This window comes from Stegostoma tigrinum, chromosome 3, assembly GCF_030684315.1.
Source record: "Stegostoma tigrinum isolate sSteTig4 chromosome 3, sSteTig4.hap1, whole genome shotgun sequence".
Lineage (NCBI taxonomy): Eukaryota > Metazoa > Chordata > Chondrichthyes > Orectolobiformes > Stegostomatidae > Stegostoma > Stegostoma tigrinum.
The window spans coordinates 89,874,920-89,892,224 of record NC_081356.1 but is presented as its reverse complement, the minus strand read 5'-3'; the positions used below and the strand labels follow the sequence as shown (position 1 = coordinate 89,892,224).

Below are 17,305 nucleotides of genomic sequence, written 5' to 3'. Positions count from 1 at the left end.
TTTAAAGTGTGATGTGGTTAGTTTAAAGCAGGTGTGTGAAGTAAGTTCTTTAAACAGAGAATGGTAAATACCTGGAACGTGCTGCCAAGTGAGGTGGTAGAAGCAGATATTACAGCAATGTTTAAGAGACATATAGACAAAAACATGAACAAGCACAGAATAGAAGGAAAAGGACCATGTGCAGGCAGATGAGATTAGTTGAAAATTGAAACATGGTTGGGACAGATATGGGTCAAAGAGCCTGTTCCTGTGCCTTACTGTTCTCTGTATGTTCAATGTATGTTCCACTTATATATTTTATGCTACTGATGTACCCTCCATAAAGGCTGCTCAGACAGAATATGTATTTTTCAGATAGGTTGGTCAATCCTGTTTTAAAAATCAGCAACTTTTATTTCAGAGATAATGGGAACTGCAGATGCTGGAGAATCTAAGATGAAGGGTCTCGGCCCAAAACGTCAGCTTTTCTGCTCCTGAGATGCTGCTTGGCCTGCTGTGTTCATCCAGCTTCACACTTTGTTATCTTTGCAACTTTTATTTCGTAGACTCATCAATACCAAGCTATTTTTTGATTCACAATAATTTCAGAATGCTGCATTATTTTGTCAGTAATGGTCCATTGATTTAATAGAAATCAGCTTTCTTCACAAATTTTGCTTGACAGTGCTAAAATCCTTGGAACAACAATAAACACACATTAGACACTGTACCAAAATTAAGAATTTTAATGGAATTGGAATTCTACAAACCACAGTTTAACACTTTACATTTATTTGCATCAGATTTGTCCTCTGGTTGCTCTAGCGCAGCTCCTACATTCACCACAAGCAGGTTTTTTTAAGATTGTTCGTGTTTGTTTCCATTGTTTACAGCCTCATGTTCTATTGCATACATTCCCCAAAACATTGACAGAGGCAATAATATCTCTCTGATCTGTTATTCTAGATCAAATCTACTCAAGGAATTCTAATAAAAATAACTGAACACGTTCCATTGAAGGCATTATACAATGCCTACTGGATTATTTAAAGCAAACCTCAAGAAAATATACTTCTTTAAAAATATACAAGTCAATTCTAACGTCAAGATGCAGAGTGATTTATTATAAAGACATGGAAAGGAGTACAGTAACTACCCTCACCGAACATTCACAAACATGCATTTCCAGCAGGGGCCACTAATGATCATGAGGAGACATAGTGTGTTGTTTCTCTTCCAGCAGGAATGATGCCAAGTCTAAAGGTGGCATTACCTTGGTGAAGATCAGTGAATTAATGTAGACTTTGCATAAACTGGGGGCATTCCTGTTTTGTATAGTTCAGTTGTGCACCCCTTTAGTGATCAGAAGGACAATTGAGAACATGTAATTCGAACTGAATAGAAAGGCATATAAAATTTTAATGTATAAAAATTCAACTGGTTTCTTCAGAATTCAATGTAAATCCAAATTAACACATCAGATTGCATGTTTTGACAATATAGCTATTAGATAACTTCCTTGGAGCATAAGACATGTTTAGTTACTGTTCATGTTCTTCTAGTGCTGCATATTTTTTGAAAAACATTTAACGATTCAGCTGGGTGGAAAGCAATAACAGCAAAATTGAACACCCTACGTTTCTCTGTCCTTGCTAAAATACAGCTTTTGCAGATTTTCTACCATATCCTGTTCTTTGGCATCAAGAGTTATGTCAGCTTGCATTTCCCATCTGGAAGATATAATCAAACAATATTTATAACAGATTAACAATGGCTCTTGATGTGCTTATATCATATCTGAAAAATAAAGTATTCACATATTTGATAAAATGCATTATAATGGAAATAAATTTCTCACCAGGCTAATATCAGCAAAACTAAGTTATTGTTTAGGATCAACATTGCCAAGAATATGTTGAATTTAGCAACAAGCTTTGTGTTAGAAAATCAATTATTTTTCACATCCAGTTTTTTTAGTGCGATGGGCAACGAGAATGACACAGCCACTAAATCTGACTGACCAAATTTTAACTTTGATTGTCAACTGTGGCACAGTTGCACTTTAACCTCTGAGCTACCAAGCTCTGGGTTCAAATCCCACTCCAAGATTTGAACATGAAAATCTAGACTGAAACTGCAGTGTTATTAGGTGAGTGCTGCACTGTAGTGGTGCTGAATTTAGATATTCAATCAAGGCCCTGTCTTCCCTATCAGATGAATATAGGTGATGCTTTGGTTGTATTTTGAACATAATCGGGACAACTAACCCAATATTAAATATTACAAAAGCAGATTATCTTGTCATTATAACAGCTGTTTCTGGGAGCTTGCTATGTGTGAATTGGCTGCTGTGTTTCGGACATTACAACAGTGACTACTCTTCAAAAATATTCAATTGATTGTAAAGTGTTTTAAGGTATTTGGTGCTCATGGGAAATTATATATGAATGGAAGCTTTTTAATTTTCAATTGTCATAAATGTCTTCTACTGATGAAGTTATATTCTGGGACAATAGGATGCAAAGTTGTCAAGGGATTCAGTGCCTCTATCACACAGTTTTGCCCTTGGATCAGACCAGTAGGAAATTTTAGCTTCTAATCGACTGCTGTGGTGGTGGCCTGTTCACTTTCTGTGCAGCGTTATGCAAATGTTTTTTTTTGTCATTTACGTAGTATTGAAAATAAGAAAACTGGTGGAGCAGGAGCACAGATTCGTCAGTGAACCATTTCTTATTCACATATTAAAAGTGCAGTGATTTTTCCTATGCAATACACAAATGGTTGTATTCATAATTAGGGCAGAAGCTAAGAAACACTAGTTTGCTAATAAAAAATAGACATTTTAAAATGTTTAATGAGCATCATGTTTTGGGCATGGTACTTGTTCAGATATTACTGTCAAACTAAATTTAAAAAAAAACTAGCATCATTTTATGGGATTGTACACTAACATAACACTATGAAATAATGAACTTTGAAATGAAAATGCTTAAATACACATGGAATTTTTTCATTGTTACTGTCTTGACGACTGCACTGTCTGTGCAACACATGACCATATTGTGCCACAGACAGGGATGCAAGTGATGACTTTCTGGAAATGCAAAGGACAACAGGATAGAGGAAAGGGGGAAAACCAGCAAAATTACCAGGGATCTCACTCATGTTGATTTCAACACAAAATGGCCATTGATCCATTCTTTTGGGAAAACTTAAGGTGAGAAGCAAATGACAGAGACGTACATGGTTAAAAATCATGGTGTGTTCTACAAGTTGTGACTGTCCTGGAAAATCTGAATTGCCAAACAGTGATAATATTATAAATTAGTAACAAAAACTGATATTGCTGGAATGACTCAGCAGGTCTGGCAACCTCTAGACAAAAAGCAGAGTTAATATTTTGGCCAGTGAATCCTGATTTTAGCTAAGAAAAGATTGGTATATATGCTGAAGATGGGTTGGGGGTAGAGGGGAAGAGTAAATGATAAGTGGAGACAGAGCTCAAAGAGCAAGAAGAACAGTGGGCAAAGGAATGGTTAAAGATCAGCCTGAGGAACAGTGGATTATTTGTGGTCACAGCCCATTTGATGACAATATCTGGTATCTTGACAAAGTGTATTAATGGACTTCTTTGAACCAATGCAAATTGCTTCTTTCAATATTTGGGGTGTGCTTGACTGGTGGAATCCAGATGGCTTCTGCTGGTGGAATATTAAGAAACTGTTCTAAACCTATCAAAATGTCACCTAATGTTTGTGGATGTGAAGTTGAGTGTCTTACCAATTTGACTGAATGAAGTGTCAGCGAAAGATGATTGATGTAGTGTGGCTAATGTATATATGGCCTTTCAGAAGGTTTTTTTAAAAAGTTTTCATTCATGGTATCAGGGTGTGGCTGGTTGGGCAGGTATTTATTATCCATTTCCGGTTGACCCTGAGAAGCCGATGGTGAGATGCTTTCTTGAACTGCTGCATTCCATGTGCTGTAGGGTCAATCTACAATACTGATAAGGAGGGAATTCCAGGAATTTGACACGACAATACTGAAAGAAATGCAACATATTTTTAGTCAGGACGATGAGTGGCATGGAGGGAACTCGCAGGTGATGGTGTTTCCATGCATCTGTTACTCTAGGTGGTAGTGGTTATGGGTTTGCAAGGTGCTAAGGATCTTTGATGAATTTCTGCACTGTATCTTGTAGATCGAACACTCTGCTACTACCCGCGTCAGTGATGGAGGGAATGGATGTTGCAGATGTGGTGCTAATCAAGTGGGCTGCTTTTTTCTGAATGGTGTTTGGTATAATGAGTATTGTTGGAACTGCACTCATCCAAGTCAGCATAGCAAGCAAGGAGAGAAAAATGAAAACTGAAAGAACTGCGGATGTTGTAACAAAAACAGAAAATTGCTGGGAAAGCTAAACAGGTCTGGCAGCATCTCGAAGAGAAGTCAGAGTTAATGTTTCGAGTCTGGTGACCCTTCCTCAGTTCTAAAGAAGGGTCACTGGACTGAAAACATTAATTCTGATCTCCCTTTGACATGCCGCTAGAGAGAGAAAAGTTTTTTGGGCAGACAAAGGAATGGGTGAAGGTGAGCGGGAGGGAATCAATAGCTGCTACTGGGGACCATTCGAGGCTGACAGTGGATTGCTCATGGTCATAGCCCATGTGATGACAACGTCTGGTGTGTGAGCATTTGATGTGGTGTCTTAATGGTCATCGTTGAATCAATGCAATTTCCTTCTCTCAATGTTTGACGTACTCTTGACTGGTGGAATCTATCCGGACAGTTTATTGTTGTGCAATATGTTGAAAACATGTTCTAAACCTATCATCTGTCACTTCTCTTTTAGATGTTGGATAGGTTTCGGGTAGTCAGGAGGTGAATTACATTGCTGATGATTCCCAGCCTTTGACCTGCTGTTGTGGCCACTGTGTATATATGGCTAGCCCTGTTTACTTTCTAATCAGTATAAATCCCCAAGAATTTTATAGCAGCAGATCTGATTATGCTAATGTCATTGACTCTAAAGGGGGGGAGGTTAGACTGTGTCTTACTGGAGATGGTCATTGCCTGGTATTTATATGACATGTATATTCTTTGCCACTTTTGATCCCAAACCTGGATATTTTCCAAGTCTTGCTGCATTTGCACATGGGCTGCTTCAGTATCTGAGGAATCACAAATGGTGCTGAATGTTATGCAATCATTGGTGAACGTACCACTTCTGAACTTTTCATGCAGCAAAGGTCATTGATGAAGCAGATGAAGATGGCTTGGTCTACTAGGTCACTACATTGAGGAATTCGTGCAAAAGATGCCATGGAGCTGAGATGATTGATCTTCAACAACCACAACCATCTTCCTATGTGTCAGGTTTGACTGCAATCAGCACAGAGTTTTCCACCAAAATCCAGTTTTGCCACTTGTAAGGTGCATTAGACAATAATTATTATTTATTCCAGCAATAAAAACTGCTCACAACTATGCATATACTATATAGATATATTTCTTTCATTCAGTTGTGAGTTCAGCAAAATGACCTCCAAGCTACATAGACTGACCCTTTATCTTTATATTTCTGCCTTTAAGTGATCCAATTTTATGCAGGAATACAGTGGCTGGTGTATTGAACTCCAAGAAATTAATTTAAGACTTTGCTTTAAAGATTACACCAGCATACATGACAAGTCATATCAGTCAGCTGATTTTTATTTTTCCCTTAAGTCTTAGTTAATTTCCTGATAATCATGATTAGATAAAACATTTTACCCTTTTGTGTTATTTAGACATCATGACTCATAATTAGATAGTAATCTGCAAAGCTCAGTTGCCTTTAATATTACATTTTGAAATGGAAGAGGTCGTTTGTAATAGGAATTAAACTGCTCAGCACAATTACTATTACTACGACTTTAATATTTTAAAAACTGAGCACTTTTAATTTTTAGCAATGGGTATTCTTTTAGCCACTAAATCAATAAAATTACCTGTTAACTGAAAATTCTATTTTACAAGTTTATTGTAAAAATATGTTCCCTTAGTTTTCTATGATTGCTTCTTTAATAGTGATAATTGCATAAATAACAGTAAAAAAAATCTAAACAGAACAGAGTAATTTTTGGTTCCTTTAACAAATCTGTTGAAACGATCTGCCATAGATAATTAACCCTTTCTCCTTTCCTGATATTGTGTTTGTAATCAAAGTGCCTCATGTTTAGTATTTGAATATTTCAGATTGCAAAAGAAAATCAAGCATAAACTTTTGGCTGAATTTAGATAAAGCATTTGCTTCATTGTATTAAGTTTATTTAGTCCCATTTGTTAATCCTCTAAAACTGGGGCATGATTTGTGTGATAAATGCAATGTACTTCTTGAAATAAAAATCTAGAAGCTGGAAAGAATCCTTAACACATGATAGTTTAATTGGACCTTTTTACTGATCTGCTTAGCTCAGTGACAAAAACAAAAATTTGTCAATTTAAACACACACACAGGTTCCAGAAACGAGCTAGTTACATTAACACTTTAAATCAGAAATAAAACAATCACCTAAAATGGTTGCTAAAGAATATTCTAATCAGAGAGGCGTAGAGTCATGCAGCACTGAAGAGGCCCATCAGCCCATCGAACTGCACAGACCTAACAATATAATCCCAGCATAGCCTTGAAAGTTATGACATTTCAAGTGCTTGATCATGCTATTTTTAAAGGTTATGAGGTTTTCTGCCTCTACCACCATCTGAGGCAATGCATTCCAGATTCCCACCATCTGCTGATAAAAAAGCTTTTCCTCAAAACCTCTCTAAACGTCCTGTCCTTCCCCTTCAAATTACGCCCCTTGTAACTGACTCTTCACCTTGTCATGATTCTCATAATCTTATACATCCCAATCTGGGCCCCGTCACCCTTTTTTGCACCGAAGAACATAACTTGAGCCTATCTGCCCTCTCTTTGTAACTAAATACTTCATTCCAGGCAACATCCCGCTGAACCTGTAGTGACTGCATTGGTGTCAGTCAGGTGGATCTCGCAGAATGGATCTGTTAATCTGTTCAAATCAGGGAGCCCGGGCTGACAGATATAAACAGGAGTGTGAGGAGTTCCACTCATTGTGAGATCCAGCTCTGTGCTAGCTGGGTCAGTGTCTTGTGTTATGCACATGTCAATAAGGGTAACTTGGTGCCAGGATACCAGCCTTCGTGGAATTATTTTAGTGGTGACGAGATTAAAAATGGCCAGCTAAACCCTGGACTTGGTTACATGCTGAATATGCCAGTCCTTTCACAGGTTCCATTTTTATAGTACTGTGGATGCCCTTCAAATTGGTTGGATGTGTTGTTTACTTCAGGGTATGAGGTTTGGTGTCAAACCCATAGCAATGGCCCTGCATTGGTGAAAGGCATGGTCGAAATAAGGTCAGGATTCATGACATACAAAGTTTGGACAGATGAGGTCGTCCTGAACAAGTATATGGGTCACATGAAAGCTGAAACCTCGCAAATGGGGCAGGAGCAAAACATACCCAGCCGCTCAGAAAATTTGGGCAAGGCTGTCAGAACCCGTGGGACTTCCCCCACAACACACCATTGAAGAAACCTCCGAGGATGAGATGAACAGGGCGGATGTAGCAGCTTTGATGCTGTTACCACCTGAAGATACTGGCCTCAAATCACCACAAACAGCCTTGTACCTCCAGCCTCTGTCTCCAACCACTGAGCCAATTTACCTTGGATACCTTGTGCTTTCACTTTCTTTATCAATCTTCCATTTGGGCCCTTAAAGCTTTTGCTGAAATCCATGTCAACTGATGAAGTTGTTCATGGATAGTGCTCAGAATACCGGTGAAGGTTTCCCATGGGCATTCTTGGGCATGTTGCAGCCGTAGGTGTTTAAAATTCCCGTGAAGATTTCTACATCAACTTGTCTACCCTCACCAACACAGAAGATCACCTCCTCAAAACATTCAATCAAATTTATTAAACATGACCTCCCTCTGACAAAGCCATGCTGAGTACCCCTTGTATCTCCAAGTGGAGATTAATTCTCTCCTCCAGAATTTTCTTCAATGGTTTCCCTATTATAGATGTAAGACTCAATGGTCAGTAATTTGGTGGTTTATTCCTTCCACCCTTTTTGATATGTGGACCAACTCATGAGGTGAGAATTCTCTTGTAGAAAGGTTAAAACTATAATTTTTCAAGAGCAAGATTATTGGTAGGCATGTCTTGTTAAGTAATTGGTTTCATATTCACAAAAATCATCCTTTGTACAAGAAAACAATATAGTGAAGGAATCAGGGATAGTGTAATAATTCCTCTGATAAAAAATGGTGTACTTTTGCCTTGCCATGTGACAGAAGTCAAGTGGAGTCTGAATGTTTTCCTCACAGAAGATGGAAAAAAACAGAAACATTTCCCCCTCCCCAGTTCCAGTTACAGGGCAAACAACCAGTTTAGAAATATTATTGACGGAAGATTCAATACTGCCACAGGATACAACACTGACCTTTTACCTCTGAAATGCTTTCAAATCCAGTCTAAACTGCTGGGCAATAAGTCTTAACTTTTTTTTGTTTTTGAGAATTTTATGTGAAATCAATTTTGATAATTTCAGCCTAGTTTCTGGTAATGACAACGAAGGCATAAAATGTTTCTAATTTGGCATTTATTCTCTGGAAGCTAATGTTCAGGTCAAGGTGTTTGAAATCTGAATTAATTTTGGAAAATTTAAGTTGGATTTCACAATTTGTCATTCTGACATATATTTCATGTGACAGGAGCATACATAAAGAACACCAGCACCTTCATTTTCTATCCAAAATGGTGAGGTACAGTTGACCAAATGAAATGCTCCCCACATAGGTGGGTTAAAAGTTGGGAGAACGGTGTGATCAAGCAGGAAGGTACAGAGTGGAGAACCTACTGCCGAAGTGCTTTCTTCTGATCATCTCTGGTATGAAATGGCTTGCAGACCGCCAGCCCGCCCCAGCTGAATAGGTTACGTGGAACTTGAGCCATTGTTGCTGGAAACATTCAGTTGTCGGCATGGGACTTGACATTCGGGGAGGCCAATTAGCAAACAATATTAAATTTGCCGATGGAATATTGGGGATGAGATGAGATGAGATAATTCATTCAAGGGCAGTCTGTACCTAAATAAACAACATGGTATCAAGAGGCCCATGAGAAGCTGTCCCCTTCCGATTGCAACCCCTCCTCGACCCATCTACTCCAAACGACAACCTTTTCCCCATGACTCCTAGCTCACCCTTTCTTACTTCCATCTGGGTTCAATAAGCAATTCTCAAGGTAGGCCCTACCATGGTACCAGCCGTGGTGCTGCCAGTATTGGCAAGCTTCCAGCCTGTAATTTGTTGGCCGCTCTTAAGGCCAGACATCTACTTAACTCAGGATAAATTTACTCAGGAGGATTGTGGCTGACCTGCAAAACAGCATTGAGCTTCCTGGAGAAAACAACATCTTGGGGCTCCCACTGGTTAACCAGTTTTCAAAATCCTTATTACCACTCTTAATTTTGTCCTTTTGTTGGATTGTCAAAAAAATTTGATGAAATACAGTTACAGCAAATTAATGGAAGTAGTTATCAAACAACAAATTAAAATAAACATAAGTAGTTACACAATAATATAAATAACTGAATGGCTCTACAGATAACTAATTATTGTAAGGTGCTATTTCATTATTTGCTCACTAAAATATCAGCTGGGAACAAATGCAATAAAAATAAGACTTCAATTCACAAAATTCACAGTTGTTTAAAAAAAGTAGAAGTTCCCAGTATTGGTGAAAACAAAATGTTTGCAATGTATTTTTAATTTTGTTATCAATAAAAATTAATAGAAAGTAATAGTTATTAACTGGAATCAGTATTTCTCAAACGATGTCAAGTGACTTTGAATTAGCTTTATGGAAAAAAAGTGATCATCAATATATTCAGTTAAGACATCTTACTTTTAATACTTAAAGTATAATCTAAATACAGATTCTTCTCACACCTAAAAGTCTGAATGCAACTCCTACTGACAAACTAGGAATGTAACAGTCACTTTATGAACTATTGGTGCAGCAACAGTTCATTACAGTGTAGACTTTGTATTGCATGATTTAATTCATGGTCTATGGTTTTATAATATTTTCAGACATTTTTTCTAAATTTATGAGGAATAATGTCCTTGACTACATTCCTGATCTCATCTGTATTACAGGTAGAGAAGAAACTCAGTGGGAATAAATCTGAAATAAATCATAAAGATACTAATGCTTTGTTTGACTAACTTTAATTCCAGCAATGGATCACTTTTAGTGACACTGCTCATATATTACCAAATCTGATTACAATTAACAAAGAAGTATCTTTCGTGCACTACATATACCAATGAAACTTTAATGTCAAACAGCATCAATAAGATAATGATTTTTTTTTCTAATGCTGAAAACCTAAAGGAGAGATGGCATAACTAGGCACTTCTCATTTGTTCTTTGAAATATCTTATGCAACCAGTGGTTTGAGTAGAATATCTTTTCATAATATCAAATACTGAATTGTTATTTGGTAGCAATTATCCAAGCACCAAAAGCCTCACAGACAGTTCAATACTTTACACTAATCAACAATCTCTAGAAATCTTCAGGCAAATATGTTCATAACTTCACTTGACCCTCACACCACTTCTCACAGCTGGTACATACTGTCAACAATTCAACTGTGCTAAGCATACTATCCAAAAGCATTGTACCATATTCATTGCCACAAAAAGAAAGACTTGACAGCATATTTATTTAGAAAGGCTTTGGTCCATATCAAAAGAGGTTTCTGGCACTGATTTAGCACTACATTTTATGCCAAACGTGGAATCCATCTTTCCAGCACAGACAAGATGGCTTGCCCATTGGACCCAACCACAATGCAGTATCTCAGTCACAAAAAATCACAGAGTGATCCAATGCAGAAGGAGGTAGTTTGGTCCATTGTGTCTGCACCAGCTCCTCCAAACGGGGTCTGCAAAAGTTCAGCTTGTACCATAATTCCAGCAGAAGATATCGAACATTTGAATGCTCAGTGAAAGCTCATACTTAAGGCATATATGCTCAGACTAGACTCATAAACCTAGTTTGCTGTCACACAAGCTTAAACTGCTGAGTGTACAAAATGATCAGAGGTATAGATAGAGTGGACAGCAAGAGACTTTTTTCAAGGGCAGAGGCAGCTATTACGAGGGGGCATAGTTTTAAAGTGAGTGAAGATAGATATAGGGGAGATGTCAGAGGTAGGTTCTTTACTCAGAGAGTGGTAGGGGTGTGGGATGCATTGACGGAGAAGGTAGTGGAGTCTGCCTCATTGGGGCATTTAAGCTGCTATTAGACAGGCATATAGATGATAGTATTAGGTAGGGGTGGAGGTTAGATGGACCTTAGGATTAGGGTAAAAGTTTGGCACAACATCGTGGGCTGAAGAGCCAATACTGTGTTGTACTGTTTTATGTTCTATGTTCTATGAGTCTGAGTGCCAGTGTTAACCTACAGGCTGCAGGTTATCAATGAAATTTGAGTTTTGATATACTAAGATTGCTGAGTAAGAACTTGTTCTTTTTGCTCAGGATTATGGTGTTCATCCTCCGACTGTACTCCATCCAGTACACTGGTACCCTTGCAGTTGTCTCTCTGCCAAACTCAAAACTATACCAAGATAACAAAGTGTGGCACTGATTGAACACAGCGGGCCAAGCAGCATCTTAGGAGCACAAAAGTTGACGTTTCGGACCTAGACACTTCATCAGAATTTTTTTTCTGATGAAGGGTCTAGGCCCAAAACGTCAACTTTTGTGCTCCTAAGATGCTGCTTGGCCTGCTGTGTTCATCCAGCTCCACACTTTGTTATCTTGGATTCTCCAGCATCTGCAGTTCCCATTATCTCTGATCAAAACTATACCAGACTACTGTTAAAGTGATATAACCTACAGCTAAGGCTTTAAGAGATCTTCCAAGGTAATCTGAAGTCTCTTTCAGTAAAAGTCAGCAGCCTTCTATAGTAATGTTGCATCCGTTGGAGTAACTATATACAATATGAGGTAAAGGCATAAGACAGGGACTCAGAATTTCACAATGGCAATTAGTTGTTGTTTGCATGCAATGTGGCATGAAGTAATTTATAAATTTGATTGGAATACTTATTTAGTGGATGACTTTTGACTTTTGCAATATGGTTGAGTGGATTTTATGGTACTTCATAATGTATAATGAGACATTATCAGAAAGTATAGAATTGATGATGATGTGATGAGGAGATAAGTTTCACATTCATATGCAGAGAGAAATTGAAGTATCAAATAACATCCTGACAGAATGTGTACAATAAGCTGCAAATCCTTCCAAAAAAATACTCTAAAAAAGTAGGATTCAGCCAAAAGTTAAAATTTCGAGTCCAATATGATTCTCCTTTGGAATTAAAGCTTTGTTTTTTTACTCAAAAATTAGTTCTGTTTATTTCTTCATGGTTACAACCAGATCTGTTACAGTTCTCCAGCACTTACTGCTTTTGTTTATGGCTATAAGGGCTCTTCTTTTGTCAATTTTCCTGAATACACTTCTCCTTTATAACTAGAGATAGCATCAAGCACTTCAAATGAGTTACATCATGTTAGATCCAGAATGTAGAACTTTTCTTGCACATCTTCACTAATGCCTAAACCTCAGTCTCAGAAGAGCACTTGCTTCAGTTCTGTGCGACATTTCTAATTCCCACACTAGTCATTCTAACAGCTCTCCAAGTGAGACAGTCCAATTAGTGCTGAATTATGAACAGTTTTGTACTGTAAAATATTGTCCACTGGGAGATTGACATGGGCTGCCCAAACTCATTTCACTTTGGAATAAGCATAAAAGAAAAACTTACATACCATTTGACTGGGCAGAATTTAGATCCAGGCTCGAGAGGTGAAAGGACTGTATTCTAACACAATGCACAACCTTTCCTGCTACCAACAGCCTTGTGTAACTAATACCTTTCAGAACAAATAATGCCACATGTTGTCTTGGAGATAACAAACATTAGGGCTGAATTATCACCAGACAGAATTCTCAACACACAAGTGACCCATAGTACTGAGTCTGCATAGGGTTAGAATGCAATTTCTGAGGGTTTTTTTTAATTCAAAGATCAAATGCTCTCCCTTTCATCAACATCAGCCATACTGCCTACTTGCATTAAAATATTCCTCAATTTAATTGAAAGGCAGATGTCTGGCATTTTCACGCAGAGTGCAGAAACCAAATGTAAAATACTTCAGGATATTTCAAAGTCAAAAGGAGCCTATAAAAGGATGGAGAAAGGATAAGAGAGAAATCTGGCAAATGAAGTATGATGTGAGAAAGTGTGAAATTATCCACTTTGGCAGAAAGAATACAAAAGAAACATACTACCAAAATTGAGAGAGGGAACAGAGGTCTATGATGCAGAGAGAACTGGGTGTTCTGCCACATGATTTGCAGGTTAGTACGCAGGTACAACAAGTAATTAGGAAAGTCGATAAGTCTTGTGTTTTATTGTGAGGGAATTTGTCTGCAACAGTAGGGAAGATATGCTTGAGTTCTACAGGATATTGGTGAGACCGCACCTGGAGTACTACACACAGTATTGGTCACTGCACTTAAGGAAGGATGTTAATGTGGTGGAAGCACTTCAGTGGAGACTTACTAGACTAATATCTGGTACGAATGGATCGTCTGACGAGGAAGGGCCGGACAGACTAGGCCTGCATCATCTGGAGTGTTGAAGCGTCTGACGTGATATAATTGAAACATATAAGATCTTGAGGGGACTTGACTGGGTGGATCTGGGAATCATGCTTCATTTTGTGGGAAAATCAAGGGTTTTTTTTTTAAATAAAAATTTAAAACAGAGGTGAGGAAAAGAAAATTCTCTCAGAAGGCTGTGAATGCAAAATGTTTAAATATTTTTAAGACAGGAGTAGATACTTTTTTGATTACCAAATGGATGAAAAATTATACAGGGTATGCAGGAACGTACAAGTGAGGTTTAAATCAGATCAGTCATGATCTTATTAAATTGTAGAAGAGGCTTGAAGGACCAAGTGGGCTACTTTTGTTCCTTGTTCATATGTTTGTACGTACCATAAAAAGCAATGTACTCTCAACATATGAGAAGCAAGAATGGTAAAATAATATTTGTTCGAGGTTAAACTCATTGTGATGGAGTCTGTCACTGAAGTGAAGCACCCCACTCTCATAACTTACAAGCAAAGTCTGAATGAGAAGACTTTGACTCCACTATGAGCAACTTCAAGTAAAATCGATCAGACAGCTAGGCAGTGTGCCAATGACTGCCAGATACAATTTCGGCAAAACATTCAGACAGCCTTTAACAAAGGGAATACTAGTGGTATTTCGGAAGAGATCTCAAGATTTCAAGTTCGTCAGAAAAAGCTCAGCGGAAAACAAAGGCAAGGAGGTCATCATTGGTTGCAATAAACAGTTGGAGAGGTGTGTGGAACACAATCTTGAATTGTACAAGAAAGAGAACTCTGACACTGAAGAATACCTAAATAGTATAGTATTTCAGCCTGTTACGGCAAGGTTAGATATTGAATTCAGAACAGAGAGTTTTGCAAAGTTATCGACTCAATGGCCAAGGGCAAATCTAGTACTGAAGTAATACCACCTGAATGTGTCAAGTATAGGAAAGGAGTACTTCTGCAGTATCTGCATAAACTTCTCTGACTCTGTTGAAGGGAAAGGGCATTACCCAAGGAAATGCATGATGAAAAGTAGAAAAAAGATGACCACATTGCAACAACCCTTTTTTTTCAGTTAATAGGATGTGGGAGTTAATAGCTAGGCAAGAATTTATTGCCCATCCCTAACTGCCCTGAAGAATGTCATAATGAGCCACTGTCTTGAACTGCTGCAGTCTATAGGGGTCTAGGTAAACCCATGGTGCCGCTGGAAAGGGAATTCCAGGATTTTTACCCAGCAACAGTGAAGGAATGGCAATATATTTTCAGTCAGTGTGATGTACGGTTTGGGGGGAACTTGCTAGCGGCATTACTCGCTTGAATCTGCCCTCCTTGGGCTTCTGGGTGATAGAGGTTTTGGAAGAAGCTGTTGTGTGTCTTTTACATGATACACATTTCTGCAACTCTGTATTGGTGGTGAAGGGGGTAAATGTTTAAGGTAGTGGATGGGTTGCCTGTGCACTATTTAGTCCTAGATAGTGTGAGACATCGACAAGAACTGACAGTTCTACCAAACTAGATGTCCTCAGTCCACTCCTCCAAAGCACTATGATCTAGACCACACATACTAGACAGGAGATGAGGCCAAACATCCTAGATATATCCTAAGCATTTCTTGGAAGAACTGAGTCACAAAAGTCCTGAAGCATGCTAATGCAATCAGCACATATTCATTGCTAAGCCAACAATAGCTTGATCCCATGCATTGGATGGAGGACAGCCATGTATCCGAAGAACTCTTTACACTGGACTCACTGTGTCTGAATTTTCAGCCATTGGATTATGACCTCTTGGCATCCATATCTACACGGCAAGGATTCTTGCAAGTTAGACATAACTTTTTACAATTTAATATACATTTGACAACATTTGGACTATATGTTCAGTGAAAGAGTATCATTTGTGTTCAAATTCAATGCCAAAGGGTCATCCCAGGCACCAACATGGGACATAATTTGCGTCATACACAATGATACACTACTGAAATAAAAAATACCCTTCCTCTAATAAATGTTAGATCATATATAAATCTTGATCAATGACTTTTTGATTAATATCTGTACAGCTTTTTAAAAAAATATAAAACAGGCAAAATGCAGAACAACACAAATGCTGGACTGGCCACAAAATGAAGTTCTTTTAACAAAGTTTTTTCATTTGTTCTTGGGATGGGGTAGGCATGTATTTGTTGCTCATCCTTAATTATCTATGAAAAGGTACCATAAATTTGTTCCTTATATTAATCTGAAATAAAAAGTACTGAATACAAATTTTAATGTGTTTTTATTAAGGGATAGGTGTCTATTTTGTGCAATATCTCACTGTTCACTTGCTTGTATGAGAGGCAGCCATTGATTTGAGCAGCAAAGGTGTATTTCAACTGCCATCACTGTATACTGCATATTGACTGGGGCCACAATTCTCTGTTGTTATGCAGTGATGTGACTGAGTCCCTCTATTAATTATCTGTCAGTTGGTTCTTTAATTGTATTCAGTAATACAAGGCTAAAGCATTTGTAAGCATCGTTAAACAGATCTGCCAACTGCATGATCTATCTTAGACTCCTCCTAAAGTCATCAGCATTACAGATGCCAGCCTTCAGCAAATTCAATTCACTCCTTATGTCAAAAATGGTTGAAGATACTAGACACTGCAAAGGCCAGTGACTGTTACAACACTCAGGCAATTGTACTGAAGACTTGTGCTCCAGATGAGCAGCACCAAGAGACAAACTATTCCAGTACAGTTACAACACTCATCTAACAGGCAGTATGAAAATTTGCCACAAAATGCAAGATGAAAAACTGCCATTTGACATCAAAGGTGTTACTGTTTGCTGAATCCCATACTATAAACATTCTTTGGGTAATCATTGACCAGAAGATGTACTGAACGAACCAAATAAATTCTGTCAATAACAGTAGGTTAGAGGCTAGGAATTTTAGAGTGGGTAACTCACCTTCTGACTCCTCATCCTGTGCACCATTCACAAGATGCAGGTTGGAAACATAAGACCATAAGACATGGGAGTGGAAGTAAGGTCATTCAGCCCATCGAGTCCACTCTGCCATTTAATCATGGCTGATGGGCATTTCAACTCCACTTCCCTGCACTCTCCCCATAGCCCTTGATTCCTTCTGAGATCAACAATTTATCAGTCTCCGCCTTGAAGACATTTAACGTCCTGGCCTCCACTGCATGCTGTGGCAATGAATTCCACAGGCCCACCACCCTCTGGCTAAAGAAATGTCTCCTCATTTCCATTCTAAATTTACCCCCTCTAATACTAAGGCTGTGCCCATGGGTCCTAGTCTCCCTGCCTAACGGAAGCAGCTTCCCAGCATCCACCCTTGCTAAGCCATACATTATCTTGTAAGTTTCTATTAGATCTCCCTTCAACCTTCTAAACTCTAATGAATACAATCCCAGGATCCTCAGCCGTTCATCGTACGTTAATCCTAGCATTCCAGTGATCATCCATGTGAATCTCCGCTGGACATGCTCCAGCGCCAGTATGTCCTTCCTGAGGTGGGGTCCAAAATTGGACACA

General features: G+C 38.4%; 1 protein-coding gene across 2 annotated transcripts in view; it reads right to left on the bottom strand.

Moving 5' to 3' along the window:
- Window positions 1–710: 710 nt before the first annotated feature.
- The window catches only part of kiaa0825 (KIAA0825 ortholog), a 398,499-nt gene continuing 381,904 nt past the window's right edge, over window positions 711–17,305 (bottom strand). For both annotated transcript variants that reach the window (XM_048528205.1, XM_048528203.1), the window contains one exon: window positions 711–1,709. In XM_048528205.1, coding sequence (XP_048384162.1) covers window positions 1,687–1,709 — 23 coding nt within the window. In that variant the 3' untranslated portion in view covers window positions 711–1,686. The remainder of the gene's footprint in view (window positions 1,710–17,305) is intronic.